Source organism: Lemur catta, chromosome 15, assembly GCF_020740605.2.
Source record: "Lemur catta isolate mLemCat1 chromosome 15, mLemCat1.pri, whole genome shotgun sequence".
NCBI lineage: Eukaryota > Metazoa > Chordata > Mammalia > Primates > Lemuridae > Lemur > Lemur catta.
In genome coordinates this window covers 2,129,680-2,150,018 of record NC_059142.1, presented here as the reverse complement: position 1 = coordinate 2,150,018, position 20,339 = coordinate 2,129,680, and the positions used below count along the sequence as shown (strand labels likewise).

Sequence of the window (20,339 nt, the reverse complement as noted above, 5' to 3'; positions counted from 1 at the left end):
GCTGCAGTGTGGGATTTTCCTCTCCTCTGCACTCCCTGAGGCATCCCCAGTCCTCAAAGGCCCCCCATGCCCCCACGTTCCACCCCGGCACACCCTCTCCTATAGCTTCTGTCCCCCCCCGCAAGCCATGTCGAAAACTCTTTTGAGCTTCAGTCTCTGCTGCCAGTACTCTGCATGGTCATAGTGCCAGTTCCTGGGAGCAGGGCATGTCCCGGGACCTGTGTCAAATGCCACAGGGGCCAGCTGGCCCCTTGGCTGCCCTGGTTCAGAGCCTCCCCGCTCGGGCGCTCCCCCTGCACGGTCCGCTGTGGCTGGACGGCAGACACTGGGGAGTGGATGGGGGAAACTGGGCTGCCTGGGCCGCGGGGGAGGGGCTGCCTCTGGGTACACTGCTAGTGTTGTGTTTGTTTCCTCAAGTCCTTTGGAGGCAAGAACCTAAAGCGAGTGGGGATCATACTGCAAAGAGGAATCCTCATCTTGGCGCTGTGTTGCTTTCCCTGCTGGGCCGTCTTCATCAACACGGAGCGCATCCTCCTGCTCTTAAAACAAGACCCAGAAGTCTCCAGGTCAGGTCGTTGTATCTGTGTGGAGATTTTCAGCGATTTCCTGGTCTGAACCCTTTCAAAGATGGCAGCTGTGACTGTGGGCCACAGCGTCCTCGGGCTGCAGAGAGCGCCCAGACACAGGGCCCGGGGGTCCTGCACCCTGTCACGTGGTCCCTCCAATTTGGTGTCTTGCAAATGCACGGATATTATTCCCCTGACAGTAGAATAGCAGCGTAAGCCTTCACTTAGTTTTTACAGCTGTTTTTTTTTTCTTTTACCCTGCAATTCCGTTGTGCTCTCTGGTATTGTCCTTCTGGTGCATGGTGCATGGTCCTTTCTAGAACATAGTCTTGCCCATTAATGAAGTAGCCCTGATGCTTTCAAAAGGTTTCTGAATTTTGCCCATTTTAGTTCATTTTTCTGTGTTCATTCCACCTTTTATGTTAAGAATGAGCTGAAAAATGTAAAGTGGTCAGGCTTTCCCTTAGAAAGTAGATGTTTAGCCGGCTTAATGTCATGTTGATGTAGCTTGCAGAAAAACACTTAAAATTGTTCTTAAATTTCTCCCATGTAAATTATTTTTAATTTTAATTTTTAGAAAATACTTGATGGCTTCAATCTGAAGACAGTATGACAGCAATTGTTTTAATATTAACTGAAGACTCTTCTGTTTATTTCAGGATAGCCCAAGTTTACGTGACGATTTTTATTCCTGCCCTCCCTGTAAGTTTCGCGGCTGTTGTGGCCATTATGTGAAGCACCGCCTCAGTTTTGCCCTGTCCATGCCCCTGATCCTGCCTTTTGTTTGTTTATTTGTCATAGTGCTGTTCTTGTAGGAGCCCAACATGCATTTTTTTGACTTTCGCCCCTACCATACTGATCTCAGAACTTGTACCACTCTGATATCCAACAGCTTCAATTAAATGCAAACATTGATGAGGGGAGGAAATGTCCTTCCTGAGTCCTTACTCTGTGGTCACTTCTGAGTGCAGATTAATCAGAGTGTTTCCCAGAATTGTCTGGGATTTGAGGAGGTGCTGCCAGCAGGCACCCTGAGAGCTGTCCAGAATGTCAAGGCAGTGGCTTCTGCTCCAGCCAGTTAGAATTTGCCATGTCATTTCTTCAGGGAGTAAATCTTTTATCTACTCTGGAAAATTTCAGATAGTGTCCTGGATTGTTTGTGTGGATCTGGTTCTCTGAATTTGAGGTCACACATCAAAAGACAATGTCTTATTAAAAACCAGAACTGAAGTAAACTGTTGGAATTATATTTTTGTATTAATGAGAGATGTTTGTTTTTCCATTTAATTGTATAGGCAGCATTTTTGTTCCAGCTACAGACAAGATATTTACAAAGTCAGGTATAGATTCTTTTTATATTTTTACTCCATAATCTTAGAAATGTATAGTAAATATTCTTAGGGAATGTTCTATAAAAGTGACTCACAGGTTTTTTTTTCACTATAATTCTACCTCAGAGTTCTTTGCCTGGGAGATGTGGGGCCTTGTAGGTGCATTTCGTCTTGTCTGGGAGAGATGCCTGTGTCAGTGTCCTGTTCCTCTTGGTCACCTCCCGTTTCTGTCTGCAGCCCCCAACCCACCCCTTACCTCTTCTGGGGCTGGTGCCACCTTTGCATCTGGCCTGGCTCCCACATGCCTGTTTTAGAGGAGGGCCCAGAGTTACTGCAGCCACGTTCCTGGACGTGCACAGGGTCCAGCAAGCACCCAGTTCGCCGGGGGGGGGCAGCAAAGGAGAAGGCTGAGGGCCACGGGTGGTGGACAATGGAGAGGGGCTGAACTCCACCTGCATGTGTCTCCTCTGAGTTCATGCAAGGCAAGCAGCCGCCTGCCTTCAAAAATAGAGGCATTGTCCATTGAAGCTGGAGTGGGCCCCATGCTGTTTTGCTAAGTCAACTCTCTGTTTCAGTGCAGGAGGAAAAACAGAAATTGACTCAAAAAAATGTTTCTCTGAGTACTAGCATAGGTGGACAGCATAAACAAAGGAAATAAGTAATGGCACCTCAAACAAAGGGTGAGCTTGTTCTGCACACTTGCTGCAGAGCAGTCACGGCTGGGTGCCTCGCCCATGAGAACTTAACCCTCTGCAGCCCTGCAGAGAACTTGAGCACCTTGGCCCGTGTCTGCCAGGGCCTGTTCGCCCTTCGGGAGATGATTCCCTCGCTCTTCTCTCTGCGGCTGCTGTGGAAGCCGAGGCGGACCCGGGCATTCAGAGGCATTCGCAAACTTCTGCTTGGTGTGGCTGGAAGCTGTGCAGATGAGGAGACACATGTATGCATGGTTGTTTCAGCTCCTGGCTGTTCCACTCTCCTGTAACTTTGCCATTATTTAAAAATGTTGCCTATTTAACTGTGAGTGTTCACTTGACAACCTAGCTAATGAGCTTTTGAAAACGCTAATTTTAACTATTTGTTCGAGGATTTTAGGGCATCATCATGCCTCAGGTTATCACTGGGATCGCCGCAAATGTCATCAACGTGGGCATGAATGCCCTCTTGCTGTATGCTCTGGACCTCGGAGTGGTGTAAGTCACGAGCCATCTATTCAACAAACACTGTGTTCATTCTTAGCCCGTCCTGGGGGTGGCAATGCAGGGAGTAAAGCAGGCAGGTGCAGGCATGCGGGCAGGTAACGGGCAACTGGAGTGGGTGTTCAGGTGCTCTGTGTGCCAGGTAAGAGCCGAGTGCCACAGGGGCCTGCAGGAGGAGCTGCCCCCTTGGGCTGGTGGAGGGGAGAGGTGGCAGGTGGGGGTTCGTGGGTGGAGAGGGACGGACGATGTCTGGGGAGAAGCGACATGTAAGCTGATTACCTGCGTGTGCAAGTGGAGAGGGTTGCCGTGGTCTGAGAAGGCTGAAACGGCCACCCAGGCAAAGGCGGGGCAGTCGCCTGGAGGGGCTCCCCCTCCCCAGTCTGAACTGGGAGAGACTGAGCTGAATTCCGTCTTCATGACGCTTAAGGAGACAAGGGCCCCACAGAGGAAGCATGACAATTTGGACGTCCCTCGCTGGAGCATGTCTCAGGGCCAGCTCCTCACGGGTGGCTAGGACGTGGGGGCCAGCAGGTGTTCAGTGTATCCCCTTTAACTGTGTTCGAGGATTTATTTGATGGATTATTCAAGGCTGTCAGGACAAGGAATAGTGATAAATCTTTATGAATCTTTTTGTTTTTCCACTGATGAATAAATAACAATTTGGTTCTTCCACAAAATTCAATGTTGGTAGAAAGAAAAAAAAATCTATTGTAAGTGGATTCAGTGTTTAAAATATTAAAGGAAGACAGTCCAAAGAGTCCCAGGTTCATCAATAGCTGTGATTCTTACCCAGAGTAAAAGCTCGTCAAGGGTGGCCTGTTTATTTTTATTTGGAGGGAATATACTCACGAGTAATGTTAACTTTTCTCCTTCAGAGGATCTGCCTGGGCCAACACCACTTCCCAGTTCTTCCTATGTGCTCTGCTTTTCCTCTACATGCGGTGGAGAAAAATCCATGTCAGCACCTGGGGAGGTATGAGCACGCTGATTTCTTACGTTACGTGATTCGTCATTCAGAAAGATGTAATTCTGGTTTCTGGATTCTTTTTCCCAGGGCATTTTTTGTTTTTATCTTTTGGGAGATCTAAAAATTATAAGAAGTGTGGTCTTAGGCAGTGTGCCCACCGGTGTGAGAGGGTGAAAAAAAATGTTTAAGTTATTGAAAATATAAAAATTACAAGTTTGTTGGAGTCCACTTGCTCAATGCTTCTTGGGTGTGGCTCCAGGCCAAAAAAAAAAAAAAAAATTACAGAGTCAGTATGAGATTTTTCTAAATGTCCATGAAAGCAGCTTTTGTTTGTAGAAGACTGTAGCTACTGGGTTTTAAGAATTAATATCTAATGAATTAAAATGTTAAATACAAAATCATAGTTGTTCCTCACAAATCAGTTTTATTAAAATGAAGTTTGATTAATGTTTTATCAACTCAAGTGAACAGATTCAATGCTCTTTAGTAATCAGTACCACTTACAATTTAGCTAAATTTCTTTAAATATTTTAACATGTGTTGCTATGTTCAATAAATTAGATTTTTTTTTCAATTTTTTCCAGCTTTACTGAGGTATAATTAACAATTAAAACTTGTACATGTTTAAGGTATACACTGTGATGTTTTGATATGTGTGTGTTGTGCAGTGATTAGCACTATTAAGCTAGTTAACATATCCATCATTTCACATAGTTACCCTTTTTTTGTGTGTGGTGAGAATATTTAAGATCTACTCTCAGCAAATTTCAAGTATACAATATGTTATAATTAATTATACTCACCATGTTGTACATTAGGTCTCCAGAATTTATTCATCTTATAACTGAAAGTTTGTACCCTTTGATCAACATCTCTCCATTCCCTCCACCCGCTGACTCCTGGTTAACTACCCTTCTATAATGTTTCTATGAGTTCGACTTTATTTTAGATTCCACCACACATAGGCGAGATTCTGCCATGTTTGTGTTTCTGTCTCACTTATTTGACTTAATGTCCTCTAGGTTCTTCCATGTTGTCATAAATGACAGGATTTCCTTCCTTTTTGTGACTGAACAATATTTCAGTGTCTCTGTGTATACGTGTGTGCACATACCACATTTTCTTTATTCATCCGTTGACATACACTTAGGTTGTTTCTGTATCTTGGCTACTGTGAATAAGGCTGCAGTGAACATGGAAGTGCAGATATCTCTTTGAGATAGTGATTTATTTCCCTTAGACTTATACCCGGAAGTAGGATCTCTGGATCACATGGTATTGTAGTTCTATTTTAAAATTTTTGGGAAACCTCCACACTGTTTTGCATACTGGCTGTACCAACTTATATTCCCACCAACAGTGTACAAAGGTTCCCTTTTCTCCATATCCTTGCCAACACTTGTTATCTTTTGTCTTTTTGGTAACAGTTATCCTAACAGGTGCGAGGTGATGGAGATCTCGTGGTTTTGATCTGTATTTCCCTAATGATTAGTGATATTCAGTACCTTAATATACCTATTGGACATTTGTATTATTTCTTTTGAGAAATGTCTGTTTAGGTCTTTTTCCCATTTTTAAATTGGGTTATTTTCTTTTTGCTATTGAGTTGTGTGAGTTCCTCATATATTTTGGCTACTAGCCCCTTACTGGATATATGGTTTACAAATATTTTCTTCCATTCCGTAGGTTGCCTTTTCATTTTGTTGATTGTTTCCTTTGCTATGAAGAAAGTTTAGTGTTATGTGATCCCACTTGTTATTTTTGCTTTTGTTGCCTGTGCTTTTGGTGTCATAGGCAAAAATCATTGCCAAGACCAATGTCATGGAGCTTGTCCCCTGTGTTTTCTTCTGGGAGCTTTTTATGGTTTCAGGTCATGTTTAGGTCTTTAATTCATTTTGAGTTGATTTTTGTGTATGCTATAAGGATCCAATTTCTTTTCTTCTTTTTCTTCTTCTTTCTTTGTCTTTGTCGTCTTCATCGTCATCGTCGTTGTCCGTCTTCTTCCTCTTCTTCCTCTTCATCGTCTTCTTTCTTCTTCTTCTTCTTCTTCTTCTTCTTCTTCTTCTTCTTCTTCTTCTTCTTCTTCTTCTTCTTCTTCTTCTTCTTCTTCTTCTTCCTCCTCCTCCTCCTCCTCCTCCTCCTCCTCCTCCTCCTCCTCCTTCTTCTTTCTTCTTCTTCTTCTTTCCTCTTCTTCCAACACCATTTATTGAATAGACTATTCTTTCCCAATTGTGTATTCTTGGAGCCTTAGTTGAAGATTCGTTGTTCATCATGTGTGTGGGTTTATTTCTGGGCTCTCTATTCTGTTCCATTGGTCTATATGTCTTTTTATGCTAGCACCATACTGTTTTGATTATGACAGCTTTGTAATATAATTTGAAATCAGAAAGTGTGATGCCGCTAGCTTTGTTCTTATTTTTCAAGATTGCTTTGGCTATTTAGGGTCTTTTTTGGTTCCATACTAATTTTAGGATTTTTTTCCTATTTCTGTGAAAAATGCCATTGGAATTTTGATAGGCATTGCATTGACTCTGTAAATCATTTTGGGTAGTATAGACATTTTGACAATATTGAGTCTTCTGATCATGAACAAGGGATATCTTTGTATTTATTTGCATCTTCTTCAATTTCTTTCATTAATGCTTTATAGTTTTCAGGTGTAAAGATCTTTCACATCCTTGGTTACATTTGTTCCTAAGTATTTTATTCTTTTTGATCCTATTATAAAATTGTTTTCTTAATTTTTTTGGGATAGTTTGTTGTTGCTATGTATAGAAACATAAATGAGTTTTGTATGTTGATTTTGTATCCTGAAACTTTACTGGATTTATTTACTAGTTCTAACAGTTTTCTGGTGGAGTCTTTAGGGTTTTCTCTATATAAGATGATGTTGTCTGCAAACAGAAAATTTTACTTCTTCCTTCCTGGTTTGGGTGCCTTTTATTTCTTTTTCTTGCCTAATTGCTCTGTCTAGGACTTACGGTCTATGTTAAAAAGAAGTGATGATAGTAAGCATCCTTTTCTTCCTGATCTTAGAGGAAAAGCTTTCGCCTTTTCACCATTGAGTATGATGTTAGCTGTAGGCTTGTCATATGTAGCCTTTATTGTGTTGAGGTACATTCCTTCTATACCTGATTTGTTGAGAGCTTTTATCATGAAAGGATGTTGAATTTTAAAATCTTTTCTGGATCTGTTGAGATGAACATATGATTTTTATCCTTCATTCTGTTCATGTGGCATATCACATTTATTGATTTGTGTATGTTGAAGCATCTTTGCATCCAAGGATAAATCCCGCTTGATCATAGAGTATTATCCTTTTAATGTGCTGTTGAATTCAGTTTGCTAATATTTTTTGAGGAGTTTTGTATCTATGTTCATCAGGGATATTGGCCTGTAATTTTTGTTTTTTTTAATAGGATGCTTCTCTGGCTTTGGTATCGAGGCAATTCTAGACGTGTAAAATAGAGTTTGGAATTGTTCCCTCCTCTTCAATTTTATGGACAAATTTGAGAGGGATTTATATTAATTCTTCTTTAAATGTTTGGTAGAATGTACCAGTAAAAGCCCTCAGGTCCTGGGCTTTTCTTCGGTGGAAGATTTTTTTTTTTTTTTTTTGAGTCAGAGTCTTGTTCTGTTGCCCAGGCCAGAGTATAGTAGTAGCACGATCATAGTTTGCTGCATAGTTCACTTGACTCAAGTATCCTCCTGCCTCCGCCTCCTGAGTAGCTGGGACTATAGGCATGTGCCATCATGCCTGGCTAATTTTTATTTTTTGTAGAGACTGAGTCTCACTATGTCACCCAGGCTGATCTGGAACTCCTGACCTCAAGCAATCCTCCTGCCTCAGCCTCCCAAAGTGCTAGGATTACAGGCGTGAGCCACTGTGCCCAGTCAGTGGGAGATTTTTGATTACTGATTCAATTTCCTTACACATTGTTGGTCTGTTCAGATTTTCTGTTTCTTCATGATTCAATCTTCGTAGGTTGTATGTTTCTAGGAATTTATCCATTTCTCTAAGTTATACAACTTGTCAGCAAATAATTGTTCATAGAAGTCTCTCATAATGCTTTGTATTTCTGTGGTATCAGTTGTAATGTTTCATCTTTTATTTCTTTTTTTTTTTTTTTTTTTGAGACAGAGTCTCACTTTGTTGCCCGGGCTAGAGTGAGTGCTGTGGCGTCAGCCTAGCTCACAGCAACCTCAAACTCCTGGGCTCAAGCAATCCTCCTGCCTCAGCCTCCCGAGTAGCTGGGACTACAGGCATGCGCCACCATGCCCGGCTAATTTTTTCTATATATATTTTTAGTTGGCCAGATAATTTATTTCTATTTTTAGTAGAGACGGGGTCTCACTCAGACTGGTCTCGAACTCCTGACCTCGAGTGATCCACCCGCCTCAGCCTCCCAGAGGGCTAGGATTACAGGCGTGAGCCACCACGCCTGGCCCCTCTTTTATTTCTGATTTATTTATTTGAGTCTTTTTTTTCTTAGCCTAGCTAAAGTTTTGTCAATTTTGTTTCTCATTTCAAAAAACCAACTCCTAGTTTCATTGATCTTTTCTATTGTTTTTCTGTCTCCATTTGTTTATGCTCTAATCTTTGTTGTTTCCTTCCTTCTGCTAACTTTGGGCTTAGTTTGTTCTTTTTCTAGTTCCTTGAGGTGTAAAGTTTAGGTTGTTTATTTGGAATCTTTCTTCATGTAGACGTTTATTGCTATAACCTTCCTTCTTTGGAACTGTTTTCATAGTATCCTGTATGTTTTGGTATGTTGTGTTTCCTTTTTCATTTGTCTCATGATATTTTTTGATTTCCCTTTTGATTTCTTTCTTGACCCCCATTGGTTGTTCAGGAGAGTATTATTTCTACAAATTTGTGATTTTTCTACTTTTCCTCCTGTTACAGATTTTTAGTTTCTTACCACCGTAGTCAGAAAAGATACTTAATATAATTTCAGTCTTCTTAAATTTGTTAAGACTTGTTTTATGGCCTAGCATATGATGTATCTTGGAGAATGTTTTATGTGTGCTTGAGAAGAATGTATATTCTGCTGCTGTTGAGTGGAATGTTCTGTGTATATCTGTGTATCTGTGTGTATCTGGATCCATGTATATTTATAATTGTTATATTCTCTTGATGAATTGACCCCTTTATCTTCATATAATGATCTTCTTTGTCACTTTTCACAGGTTTTTACTTAAAGTCTATTTTGTCTGATATAAAGATAGTTATCCTTGCTCTTTGTTTCCATCTGCATGGAATATTTTTTTCATCCTTTTACTTTCAGTCTATGTGTCCTTAAGGGTGAGTCTCCTGTAGGCAATATATAGCCACTATGTATCTATATATATACTTTGGTTGGAGAATTTAATCTGTTTACCTTTAAAGTAATTGTTGATTGGTAAGGACTTACTATTGCCCCCCCCCACCCCCCGCCTTTTTTTTTTTTTTTTTACTGTTTTGCAGGTCCTTTGTCTCTTTCTTCTTCTCTTGCTGTCTTTTGTGATTTGATGATTTTCTGTAGTGGTGTGTTTTGATTCCTTTCTGTCTTTTCTTTACCTACTATAGGTTTTTGTTGTTTCTGTGAGGCTTACATAAAACATCTTATAGTTAAAACAGCCTATTTTAAACTGATAACTTCTATCACATGCAAAAACTATACACTTTTACTGTCCCCCCATTTTGCCTTTTATGTCACAATTTATATCTTTTATACCATAATATCCATTAACAAATTATTGTATCTGTCATTATTTTAAATATTTTTGTCTTTTAACCTTTGTACTAAAGTTTTAAGTGATTTACACACCACCATTACAATATTAAGAGTATTCACAATTTGACTATATACTTACCTTTTCCAGTGAGCTTTATGCTTTCACATGTTTTCATGTTACTAATTATTACCATCCTTTTGTTGCAACTTGAAGAACTTCCTTTAGCATTTCTTGTAAGACAGGTCTAGTGGTGATGAACTTCCTCAGATTATGTTTGTCTGGAAAAGTCTTTATCTTTTCCTCATTTTTGAAGGACAGCTTTGCTGGGTAAAGTATTCTTGCTTGACGGTTTTTAGGTTTTGTTTTTTTTTTTTTCATTTAACACTTTGAATATATTATCCCACTCTTTTCTGGCCTGCAAGGTTTCTGCTGAGAAATGCACTGATCAGCCTTATCAGGATTTCTTTGTATGTGATGATCCTCTTTTATGTTGCTGCTTTTAAAAGTCTCCTTTTCTTTGATTCTTTTTTTGTTTGTTTGTTTGTTTGTTTTGAGACAGAGTCTCACTCTGTCGCCCTGGCTAGAGTGCCTGGTGTGAGCCTAGCTCACAGCAACCTCAAACTCCTGGGTTCAAGCGATCCTCCTGCCTCAGCCTCCCGAGTAGCTGGGACTACAGGCATGTGCCACCATGGCTGGCTAATTTTTTCAATATATTTTTAGTTGTCCAGCTAATTTCTTTCTATTTTTTTTTTTTTAGTAGAGATGGGGTCTCACTCTTGCTCAGGCTGGTCTCGAACTCCTGGGCTCAAACGATCCTCCTGCCTCGGCCTCCCAGAGTGCTAGGATTACAAGCGTGAGCCACCGCACCCAGCCCTTTTCTTTGATTCTTGATAGTTTGATTATAATTTGTCTTGGTGAAGTCCTTTTTGAGTTCAACCTGATTGGAAACCTCTAAGCTTAATGAACCTGCTTGTTAAAACTCCTCAGATTTGAGAAGTTTTCAGCCATTATTTCTTTATATAAGTCTTTTCCCACTTTCTCTCTGTCTTCTTATTTAATTCCCATAATGTGAATGTTAGCTCTGTTGATGGTGTCCCATATTCCTGTAGTCTTATTTCTTTAATCTTCATTCTTTTTTTTCCTCCTCTGACTGAATATTTTCAAATGGCCTGTCACTGAGTTTACAGCTTGATCACATCTGCTGTTGATATTCTCTATTGAATTTTTAATTTCATTTATTGTGCTGTGTACTTAAGCTTCAGGATTTGTTTGTTTATTTTTTATGATTTATATCTCTTTATTAGACTTACTTTTTTGTTTGTTTGGTTTTTATTTGTTTGTTTTGTTTTAAGAGACAAGATCTCATATTCCCCAGGCTGGCTTTGAACTCAAGGCATCTGCCGCTGTGCCCAGCTTGAACTTCTAATTTTATTTATGTATTATTTTTCTGATTTCATTAAGTTGTCTATTTGTGTTCTCTTGTAGCTTACTGAGCTTCCCTAAAGCATTTATTCTGAAGCCAGATGCAGTGGTGCATGCCTTTGGTTCCACCTATTTGGGAGACTGAGATGGGAGAATCGCTTAAGCCCTGGAGTTCAAGCTCAGCCTGGGCAACATAATGAGACCCTGTCTTAAATAAATACATACAGTTATTTTGAATTGTTTGTCAGACACTTTCTCCATTTCTTTGGGGTTGGTTACTAGAATATTATTTTGTTCCTTTGGTGGTGTCAAGTTTCCTTGCTTTTTGTAATGTTCCTTGGAGTCTGGAGTTGCTGTCTTCTCATTCAATGAAGCAATCATTTTCCCCAGTCTTTGCTCACTGGCTTCAGGAGGGAAATGCCTTCACTAATTGGTCTCGCTAGGGATTCTGAGGCTCTCTCTGACATTTTCTATGGATGTGCCCACTTCATACCTCTTGTTCCCTCCTGGGGGAAGTTCTTAAAGTTGTAGGCCTGCAATCACAGGCCTGGTGCTGAGAGTCTCCTGTTTGTTTTCCATAGGGTGATGCCCTGAAATGCTCAAGTGTGTGTCTTCTCCAAATCCCATAGAGTCAAGCTGCTTTGTGCATGAGATGCTTACACTTGTAGTCCATGAGGACACACTTAGAGAGCTGACCTGGGGGTGCCGGGTGGGGTGTGCAGAATGTTTGGAGTGTTCATGGGCCATTTGGGTCCACAGGCAAAGCATCCCAAGCAGCCAATGGGTGGCCTTCCTGATGAAGGCCATGGAGTGATTAGTAGGTTCCGCAGCCTCTCTTCCCTTCCCTCAGCCTCTCCCAACTATTTAGCCATGCTGATCACCTCAGTTTTCTAAGTGGGGTAAAAAAGAATCGTGCCTCTTGGCCAGTGTGACACACAGTTGTGGGAGCCAGGTGCTCATTATGCCGTCACTTTGTTCTGTGGGAGAAATCACCAGCTGAGGGTGTCTCTCTTGGCACTGAGCTGTGCTGCCTTGGGGAGGGGTGATGTAGGTATAGTGAAACTGTTTTTCTTATTCCCTTTAGTGGATCTTTTCTTGGATTTTTTTGCCTCAATGGTGTGCTGGAAATTCTCTGCTGAACTCTCCCACAAAGGCACTCTCTTCAGTGGATAGTTGTCAAAATTGATGCTTCTGTGGGGATGATGGTAGAAAGCTCCTATCTGCCATCTTGCTGGCATCAGTTTCCTTTTTTTTCTATTGTGGTAAAATACATATAACATAAAACTTACCATTTTATCCATTTTTAAGCGCACAATTCAGTGGATTTAAGTGTATTCACAATGTGTATATCTATTTCCAAAACTTTTTCATCAACTCTAACAGAAACTCTTTACCCATTAAGCAATTACTCTTCATTTTCTCACCCTCCAACCCCCTGGAAACCTCTAATTTACTTTCTGTCTCTTTATGTTGGCCTTGTACCCTGAAACTTTGCTGAATTCATTTATTAGCTCTAGTGGCTTTCTTGTGGATTCATTGGGAATTTCTATATATAGAAATTATCTTCTATATATCTACATAAATACAAAATAATTTTACTTCTTCCTTACCAATTTTGGTGCCTTTTATTTCTTTTTGTGTAATTGCTCTAGCTAGAACTTCCACTACAATGTTGAATACCTACAGCAAAAGTAGTGAACATCCTCATCTTGTTTCTGATCAGGGGTAAAGCTTTCAGTCTTTCATCATTGAGTGTGATGTTACCTATGGGTTTTTCATACAAGCCCTTTATCAGGCTGAGGAAATTTCCTCTATTCCTAGTTTGTTGAATGTTTTATTCTTCCTGGGGTGTTGAATTTTGTTAAATGCATTTTTTTCTGCATCAATTGACGTTATAATTGTTTTTGCTTCATTCTGTTAATGTGGTTTATTATATTAATTGATTTTCTTATGACATACATTGTTTGATTTTTCTGGGATAAATCCCACTTGGTCATGGTGTATAAGCCTTTTAATAAGCTGCTGGATGCAGTTTGACAGCTTTTTTGAGGATTTTTGCATCTATAATAATAGACATTCGTGGATTTGCCTATTCTGGATGTTTCACACAAGTCCTTAGTGGTCCTTAGTGACTGTTTATTCACTTAGAATAATGTTTATCCATGTTGTAATGTGTATCAATACTTCATTTCTTTTAATGGTTAAATAATATTCCACTGTATAGATATACCACATTTTATTTATCCCGTCAACAACAGTTCATGGATATTTGGGTCGTTGTTACTTTTTGGCTATTATAAATACTGCTGCTGTGAACATTCATGTACAAGTTTTTGTGTGCATGTGCTTTTTGATTCTTTTGGGTAGATATCTAGAAGTGGGTTTGCTGGGTTATATGGTAATTCTGTGATTAACCATCTAAAGAACTACCAGATTATAATATTTTCCAAACTGGCTAAACCATTTTACATTCTCACCACATCTTCAGCAAACTTTGTTTTTTAAAGAAAATTCTAGCTATTCTAGTGGGCGGGAAGAGGTATGTCATTGTGGCTTTGATTTGCATTTCCCTGATGGCTAATGACATTGAGCATCTTTTCATGTGTTTCTTGGCTTGCTTGGCTTTTGCATTTGTTTAGCTCTCTTTACATCTCCTTGGCTTCCTAATAGGCTGTAAGGACATTTTCTTTAATGCCATTCCATCAGATGCTTTGTACCCCTAAGCAATCCTTTGATCATCCCCCTCACCTTTATTAGATTGGAATCTGTGGTCTTTCAGTATCCTGCCTGTTTAGCTGAACACAAATTTTTTTTTTATTGTTTAAAAATGTTCTTTTTCAGAGACAGGGTCTCACTCTGTCTCCCAGACTAGAGTACAGTGGCGCAATCATAGGTCACTGCAGTTTGAACTCCTGGGCTCTAGCAAGGCAATCTTCCTGCCTCAGTCTCCTGAGTAGCCAGGACTACAGGCACATGCCACCACACCTGGCTATTTAAAAAATTTTTTTAGAGACAGGGTCTCACTATATTGCCCAAGCTGGTCTCAAACTCCTGGCCTCAAGGGATCCTCCCAAAGTGCTGGGATTATAGGTGTAAGCCACTACACCCAGCTCTGGGACACAAATTTGAATGGCATCTGGTTTGATTCTGCATGTGGTGTCTTTGGCCCCATGGATAACGGCATTAAAATCACAAATTACTGAACATTTAGAAGTTATAGAAAAGTCCGGAGAATAACATAACACCTATAATTTCAATACCAGATGTAATAGATGTTGACATTTTATCTTCTGTCATTTTTCTAAAAGAAATTAAACATTCCAGATAGATTTATATTATTAGTTAGGATTACATTCTGCTGTGAATATCAGAAAAATCAAATAACAATTTCTTAAAGACAATTGGAATTTATTTTTCTCTTACCTGCAAGAAATCCAAAGGTAGTTGTCTAGAGTTTGTATGTCTTTTCACATTTCAGGGTCCTAGGCAGGGCTGTCACTGCTGCTTGAGCTCAAATGTGCCTGGCTGGAGGGAGAGCCCACAGTCCAGCCTGTGCCTCCCTTGTCATGCCCTGAGTCCTAGCACAGGGCTGCAGCGTCTTTTTCTTAGCACAAAGATACCTCTGCTGGCCAAGCTATGCCATGTGGTTGTAGCCACATGTAAGGAGCACCGTATAGGTTACTAGAAGTCCTGGTTCCAGGTTCATTTTATTTTGTTTCTTCACCACCATATACAGTTTCCATTCCCAAGGTCATTTCATGGGTCAAGATGGCTCCAGCATTGCTACCATATTCCAGTCAACAGGAACGAGGGCTGAATAGGACACCCGTACGCTCTCTTTAAGAACATTTCCCGAATGTGCTTACACCAATTCTGATTTTATCCCTTTGACTAACACTTAGCCACGTAGCCGTACCAAACCGCAAGAAATGTCCAAGTAGTCTCTAAAATATGAGGGGTTTATTTCTGTGAATAATAGGGAAATAGATTTCAGTAGACAAATAATGGTCTCTTCCATAATTGGGAACTGTGGAGCACTCAGGAAATGTTAACTGCTGTGGCTCTTAGAGTTGTCATACTTTTTATCTCATTTATCTTTCCAGATGTCATGCATGCTCCTGCTTGACAAATGGAAGTAATACTTCCCAATTACGTGTTATACAGATGTTCTTCAGCTTACACTGGGGTTTATGTCCTGATAAACCAATGTAAGTTGAAAATGCATTTAATACACCTGGCCTACTAAACATCATAGTTTAGCCTAGCCTCCCTCAAATGTGCACAGAACTCCAACCTTAGTCTACATTTGTGCAAATCATCTAACACAAAGCCTATTTTATAATATAATAAAATGTTGAACATCTCACATAAGAGTATTGTACTTCATATTGCCAGCCCAAGAAGAGATCAAAATTCAAAATGTGAAGTATGGTTTCTACTTAATGTGTATCACTTTTGCACCTCATAATTTGAAAAATTATAAGTCAAACCATGGTAAGACAGAAGTGTCTATACTCTGAAATAGTGGAATGCTAATTTTAACCCACCTGGGTTCCAGTATATTTGTATAAATATACTGTACAAATACACTCAAGATCAGAATTTGCCTGCAACAAGAAAAATTTTGTACAAACATTTCAAAGCAAAGTTAATCTATTAAAAATTGTCAATAGAAAGGAAGCCAAACTCTGTAAAATAATTTTAAAGAGATTTATTCTGAGCTAAATTTGAGGACCATGACCCAGAGCCATGCCAAAGAAACCTTGAGCAAGTGGACTGGCTGTGGCTGGGTTACAGTTTGATTTTATACATTTCAGGGAGACAGGGGTTACAGGGAAAGTCATAAGTCAATACGTGGGAATCATGCATTGGTTTGGCCCGAAAACGTGGGCCACCTCCAAGCTGGGCCTTACAGGTTATAGGTGGGTTTAAAGATTCTTTGACTTGTATTTGGCTAAAGACATGAATCTTTTGTCTAAAGGCTTGGAATGTTTTAAGATAAGGAGGTCTGTTTATCAGAGATAAGCCATGGGACATATATTTGTTGTGTAAATTGAGGACCTGCAGGTCTGTCTTGCATACCCTTGGGCCTGTTAATGGTTATACAGGATGTCTCCAAGAAGGGAGGGGGCATGATGAGGCATGTCTGATCTCCCTCCTCATGGTAGGCAATTTAGTTTTAGGATATCGCCTTGGCAAAGAGGGAGTCCATTCAGTCAGCCAGTCTTGGGGGGAGACTTAAGTTCACAAAGGGATGAAAATGAGCTTAGGTCATTAAATCTTAACTTTTTCTTATAATCAGCCTCCTTTCCTTTGTTTTCAGTTCTAAAAGCAGAAATGGGCAGGTAAAAGCTTAGAGAATTTCTCAGCTTTACTCTGTTCAGCCTCCGCATCTGAACTTAATATTTGTTCATTTCCTCTTGTCAGATCACAGTTCTTATCATTTCAGATTTTTAATGTTTCAAAGTGAAAATGAGGAAAACTACCTTTTTTTAACAGCTTTATTGAGGTGTAATTTATATATAAAATTTCACTCATATAAAATTGTCAACGGAAAAGAAGCCAAACTCTGTAAAATAATTTAAAGAGGTTTAGTCTGAGCCAAATTTGAGACCCATGACCTGGAGCCACGCCCAGGAAGCTCTGAGAAAGTGGACTCGCTGTGGTCGGGTTGCAGTTTGGTTTTATACGTTTCTGGGAGACAGGGATTACATGTGAAGTCATAAGTCAATGTCTGGAAGGCATACATTGATTTGGCTCGAAAAAGTGGGACATTTCATGGCTCAAGTGTTACAGGTTATAGATGGGTTTAAAGACTCTTTGACTTGTAATTGGTTAAAGACATGAGGCTTTGAGTAAAGGCTTGAAATGGTTTAAGTTAAAATAAGGATGTCTGTTAATCAGAGACATTTGCTGTGTAAATGGAGGACCTGCAGCTTTGTCTTGTATAGCCTCAGGCCTGTTAATGAATTACAAACGGTATCTACAAAGGTGACATGATGAAGCATGTCTGAACTCCCATCTCCTGGCCAGCGACTCAGTTTTAGGGTATCCCCTTGGCCAAGAGGGGGTCCCTTCAGTCAGCTGGTGGGGGGAGGGACTTAAGATTTTATTTTAGTCTACAAAATATAGAATTTGATGATTTTTCACAAATTTACAGAATTGTATGACCATTACCACAATCCAGTTTTTGACTATTTCTATCACCCAAAAAAGATTCCTTATGACATTATAGTCACCCTGGGCTCCAGGCAACCACTAATCTGTTCTCAGTCTCTACATACAGTCATGTGTCATTTAATGACAGGAATATGTTCTGAAAAATGAAAAATGCATCCTTAGGCAATTTTACCGTTATGCAAACATGAAGTGTGCTTACACAAACCTAGATGGCATAGCCTACTGCACACCTAGGCTATGTGGTATAGCCTATTGCTCCTAGGCTACAACCCTGTACAGGATGTTACTGTATTGAATATTATAGGCAGTTGTAATACAGTAAGTATTTGTGTGTCTAAACATAGAAGAGGTGCAGTGTTATGTACTGTACATAATTGTGCTATACTTTTATAGACTAGCAGTGCAGTAGATTTGTGTACACTAGCATCACCACAAACTAGGCAATAGGAATTTTTTTAGCTCCATTGTCATTTTATGGGACCACTGTTGTATACGCAATCTGTCATTGACGTTATGTGATGTATGACTGTATTAGCATTTTCTGGACTGTGAACTAAAATAAAATTTTAAGGCTCACCGGCCCCCCCCCCCACTGGCTGACTGAATGGACCCCCTCGTGGCCAAAGGAATATCTTAAAACTAAATCACCTGCCAGGGGGAGGGAGATCAGACATGCCTCTTCATCTTACAGGTCCTCAGTTTGCACAACAAATGTATGTCCAGTGGCTTATCTCTGATTAAGAGTTTCTTATCTTAAACATTCCAAGCCTCCAGACAGAGCTTCCTGTCTTTAACCAATTACAAGTCAAAGAATTTTTAAACCAAACCAACCTATAACCTGTAAGCACCCCCCCTCCCCCCACCACCTTTCGAGATGGCCCACCTTTTCGGGCCGAACCAATGTATGCCTTCCAGGTATTGGTTTATGACTTTCCCTGTAACCCCCTCTCCCTGAAATGTATAAAGCCACACTGTAACCCAGCCACGGCGAGTCCACTGGCTCAAGGCCTCTTGGGCGTGGCTCTGGGTCCTGATCCTCAAATTTGGCTTAGAATAAATCTCTTAAATTATTTTACAGAGTTTGGCTTTTTTTTTCCGTTGACAGGACCATCTCAATGATTTCATGTTATAAGTAAATGTGATATTGTAAAGTAAATATTTGGTTTTGTTTCCTGGCATACGACTCCTAAAATACTCGGAATCTCCAAAGTGATGTCTTTTTGTGTGCAGATGATTGACTGGTGGCCGGCTGCCCCCGGGCAGCTTCAGGATGGGGCTGGTTGCCTGGGAGTCCACAGCAGGACTAGAGGCTTGGGACTTCCAGCCCCGTCCCCAACCTCGGGAGAGAGGAGGAGGGTTGAAGGTTAAGCTGATCACCAGTGGCCCGTGATTTAATCAGTCATGCCTAAGTACTGAGGCTTCCGTAAAAACCCAAAAAGGGCTGGGTTCAGAGAGCTTCCAGATGGCTGAGCACGGGGAACTTTCCGGAGGGGGGTACCCGAGAGGGCTTGGGAGCTCTGTGCCTCTTCCCATGCCCGACCTTTCACATCTCTCCCTCTGTGTCCTTTGGAATAGCCTTTCTGATAAACCGATAAATCTAACTACGCATTTCCCTGAGTTCTGTGAGCTGCTGTGGCAAATGAATTGAGCCTGAGGAAGGGGTCGAGGAAACTAGATTTATAGCCGGCCGGTCAGAAGCACAGATTAAACGCCCTGGACTCGCGACTGACATGGGAAGTAGGGGCAGTCCTGTGAGGCTGAGCCCTCAGCCCGTGGGATCCGATGCCGTCTCCACGCGGACAGTGTCAGTATTTATTCGGAGGACGCCCAGCTGGCGTCCCCTGGAGACTTGACTGATTGGTGGTTTGCAGGGAGAAATCCCCACACACCGCTTGGTAACCAGAGGTCACAGAAGTCTTCTATTTTGATTGTGAGAGCCGAGGAGAAACAGTTTGTTTTTCCTATGTGTTACCAGAGTAAATTATCTGGTTATAAGACAAATTAATGGCTTTTTCAGAGGTGGCTAAATACCAGGAATTAAAGGCTTTGCTCTTAATACACAAACTGAGCAGTGAGGATTGAAATTACCATATAAAGGTGCTTTTCATCTCCTTGCTCAATTTCTTTCTTTGTTTTAATCTCTTCCTCCTTAGTGTTAGTGGTGGAGGAGGAGAGCAGTATCCAAGTAGTTTTTTATAAAGACAAATGTATATTTTGGACCCTCTGTAATGCCATCCAGCAAATTGCAGGCATCATGACACCTCCCCCATGATCATCTCAGCACGCGTATCTCCTCAGTAATACCCTCCTAAATAACCACAGTGTCATTATCATACCAAAGAAAGTCAAAAAGAAAAAAGTTAACAAACGTGATACTCAGTACCATCATGTGATCTACATTTAAGATTCAAATCTCCCTGACTTTCCCCAGAAGGGCGTGTATTAAAACCTGTTTTTGAGAGCCAGCATCTAGTCGTGGTTCATGCATTGCCTTTGGTTGTTTCTTTATCCTCTTTTTATCTAGAGAATTCCCTGCATCCTTTTTTTGTTTTTCATAACTGATTTTTCAGGGAGTCTAAGCCAATTGTTTTGTGGAGTGTCCACACTCTAGATTTGTCTCTTCATGTTTGTCTCCTCATGAGTAGAATCAGGTTAAAGTTCTGGGGTAAGACTACTACCTCGGGGATGGTGTGTGCTTAGTGGGTTACATCTGGAGGCCTACAGTTCTAAGTGATGCTGGTTTGATCATTTGGCTGAAGCAGTGACTGCCAGATTTCTCCATTGGAAATGTACATTTTTTCCTTAATGATTAGAAAGCAGTCTGTAGGCTGATGGAAATGATTTGACTGTCTGGCTCCCCAGTAACCTTTCATCCAGTGATTTTAGTGTGCACTGATGATTCTCACTCAAATCAATTAGTACATTGGGGGCTGCAAATATTCTTAAATTTTTAGTATGCGTA

General features: G+C 40.6%; 1 protein-coding gene across 1 annotated transcript in view; it reads left to right on the top strand.

The window, feature by feature from the left end:
- SLC47A1 (solute carrier family 47 member 1) overlaps positions 1-20,339 on the top strand; it is a 66,826-nt gene that overhangs the window by 7,348 nt on the left and 39,139 nt on the right. The window contains exons 7-12 of the mRNA XM_045525258.1: positions 237-300; positions 397-566; positions 1,226-1,268; positions 1,862-1,906; positions 2,990-3,087; positions 3,969-4,066. Of these exons, the coding sequence (XP_045381214.1) occupies positions 237-300; positions 397-566; positions 1,226-1,268; positions 1,862-1,906; positions 2,990-3,087; positions 3,969-4,066 (518 nt within the window). The remainder of the gene's footprint in view (positions 1-236; positions 301-396; positions 567-1,225; positions 1,269-1,861; positions 1,907-2,989; positions 3,088-3,968; positions 4,067-20,339) is intronic.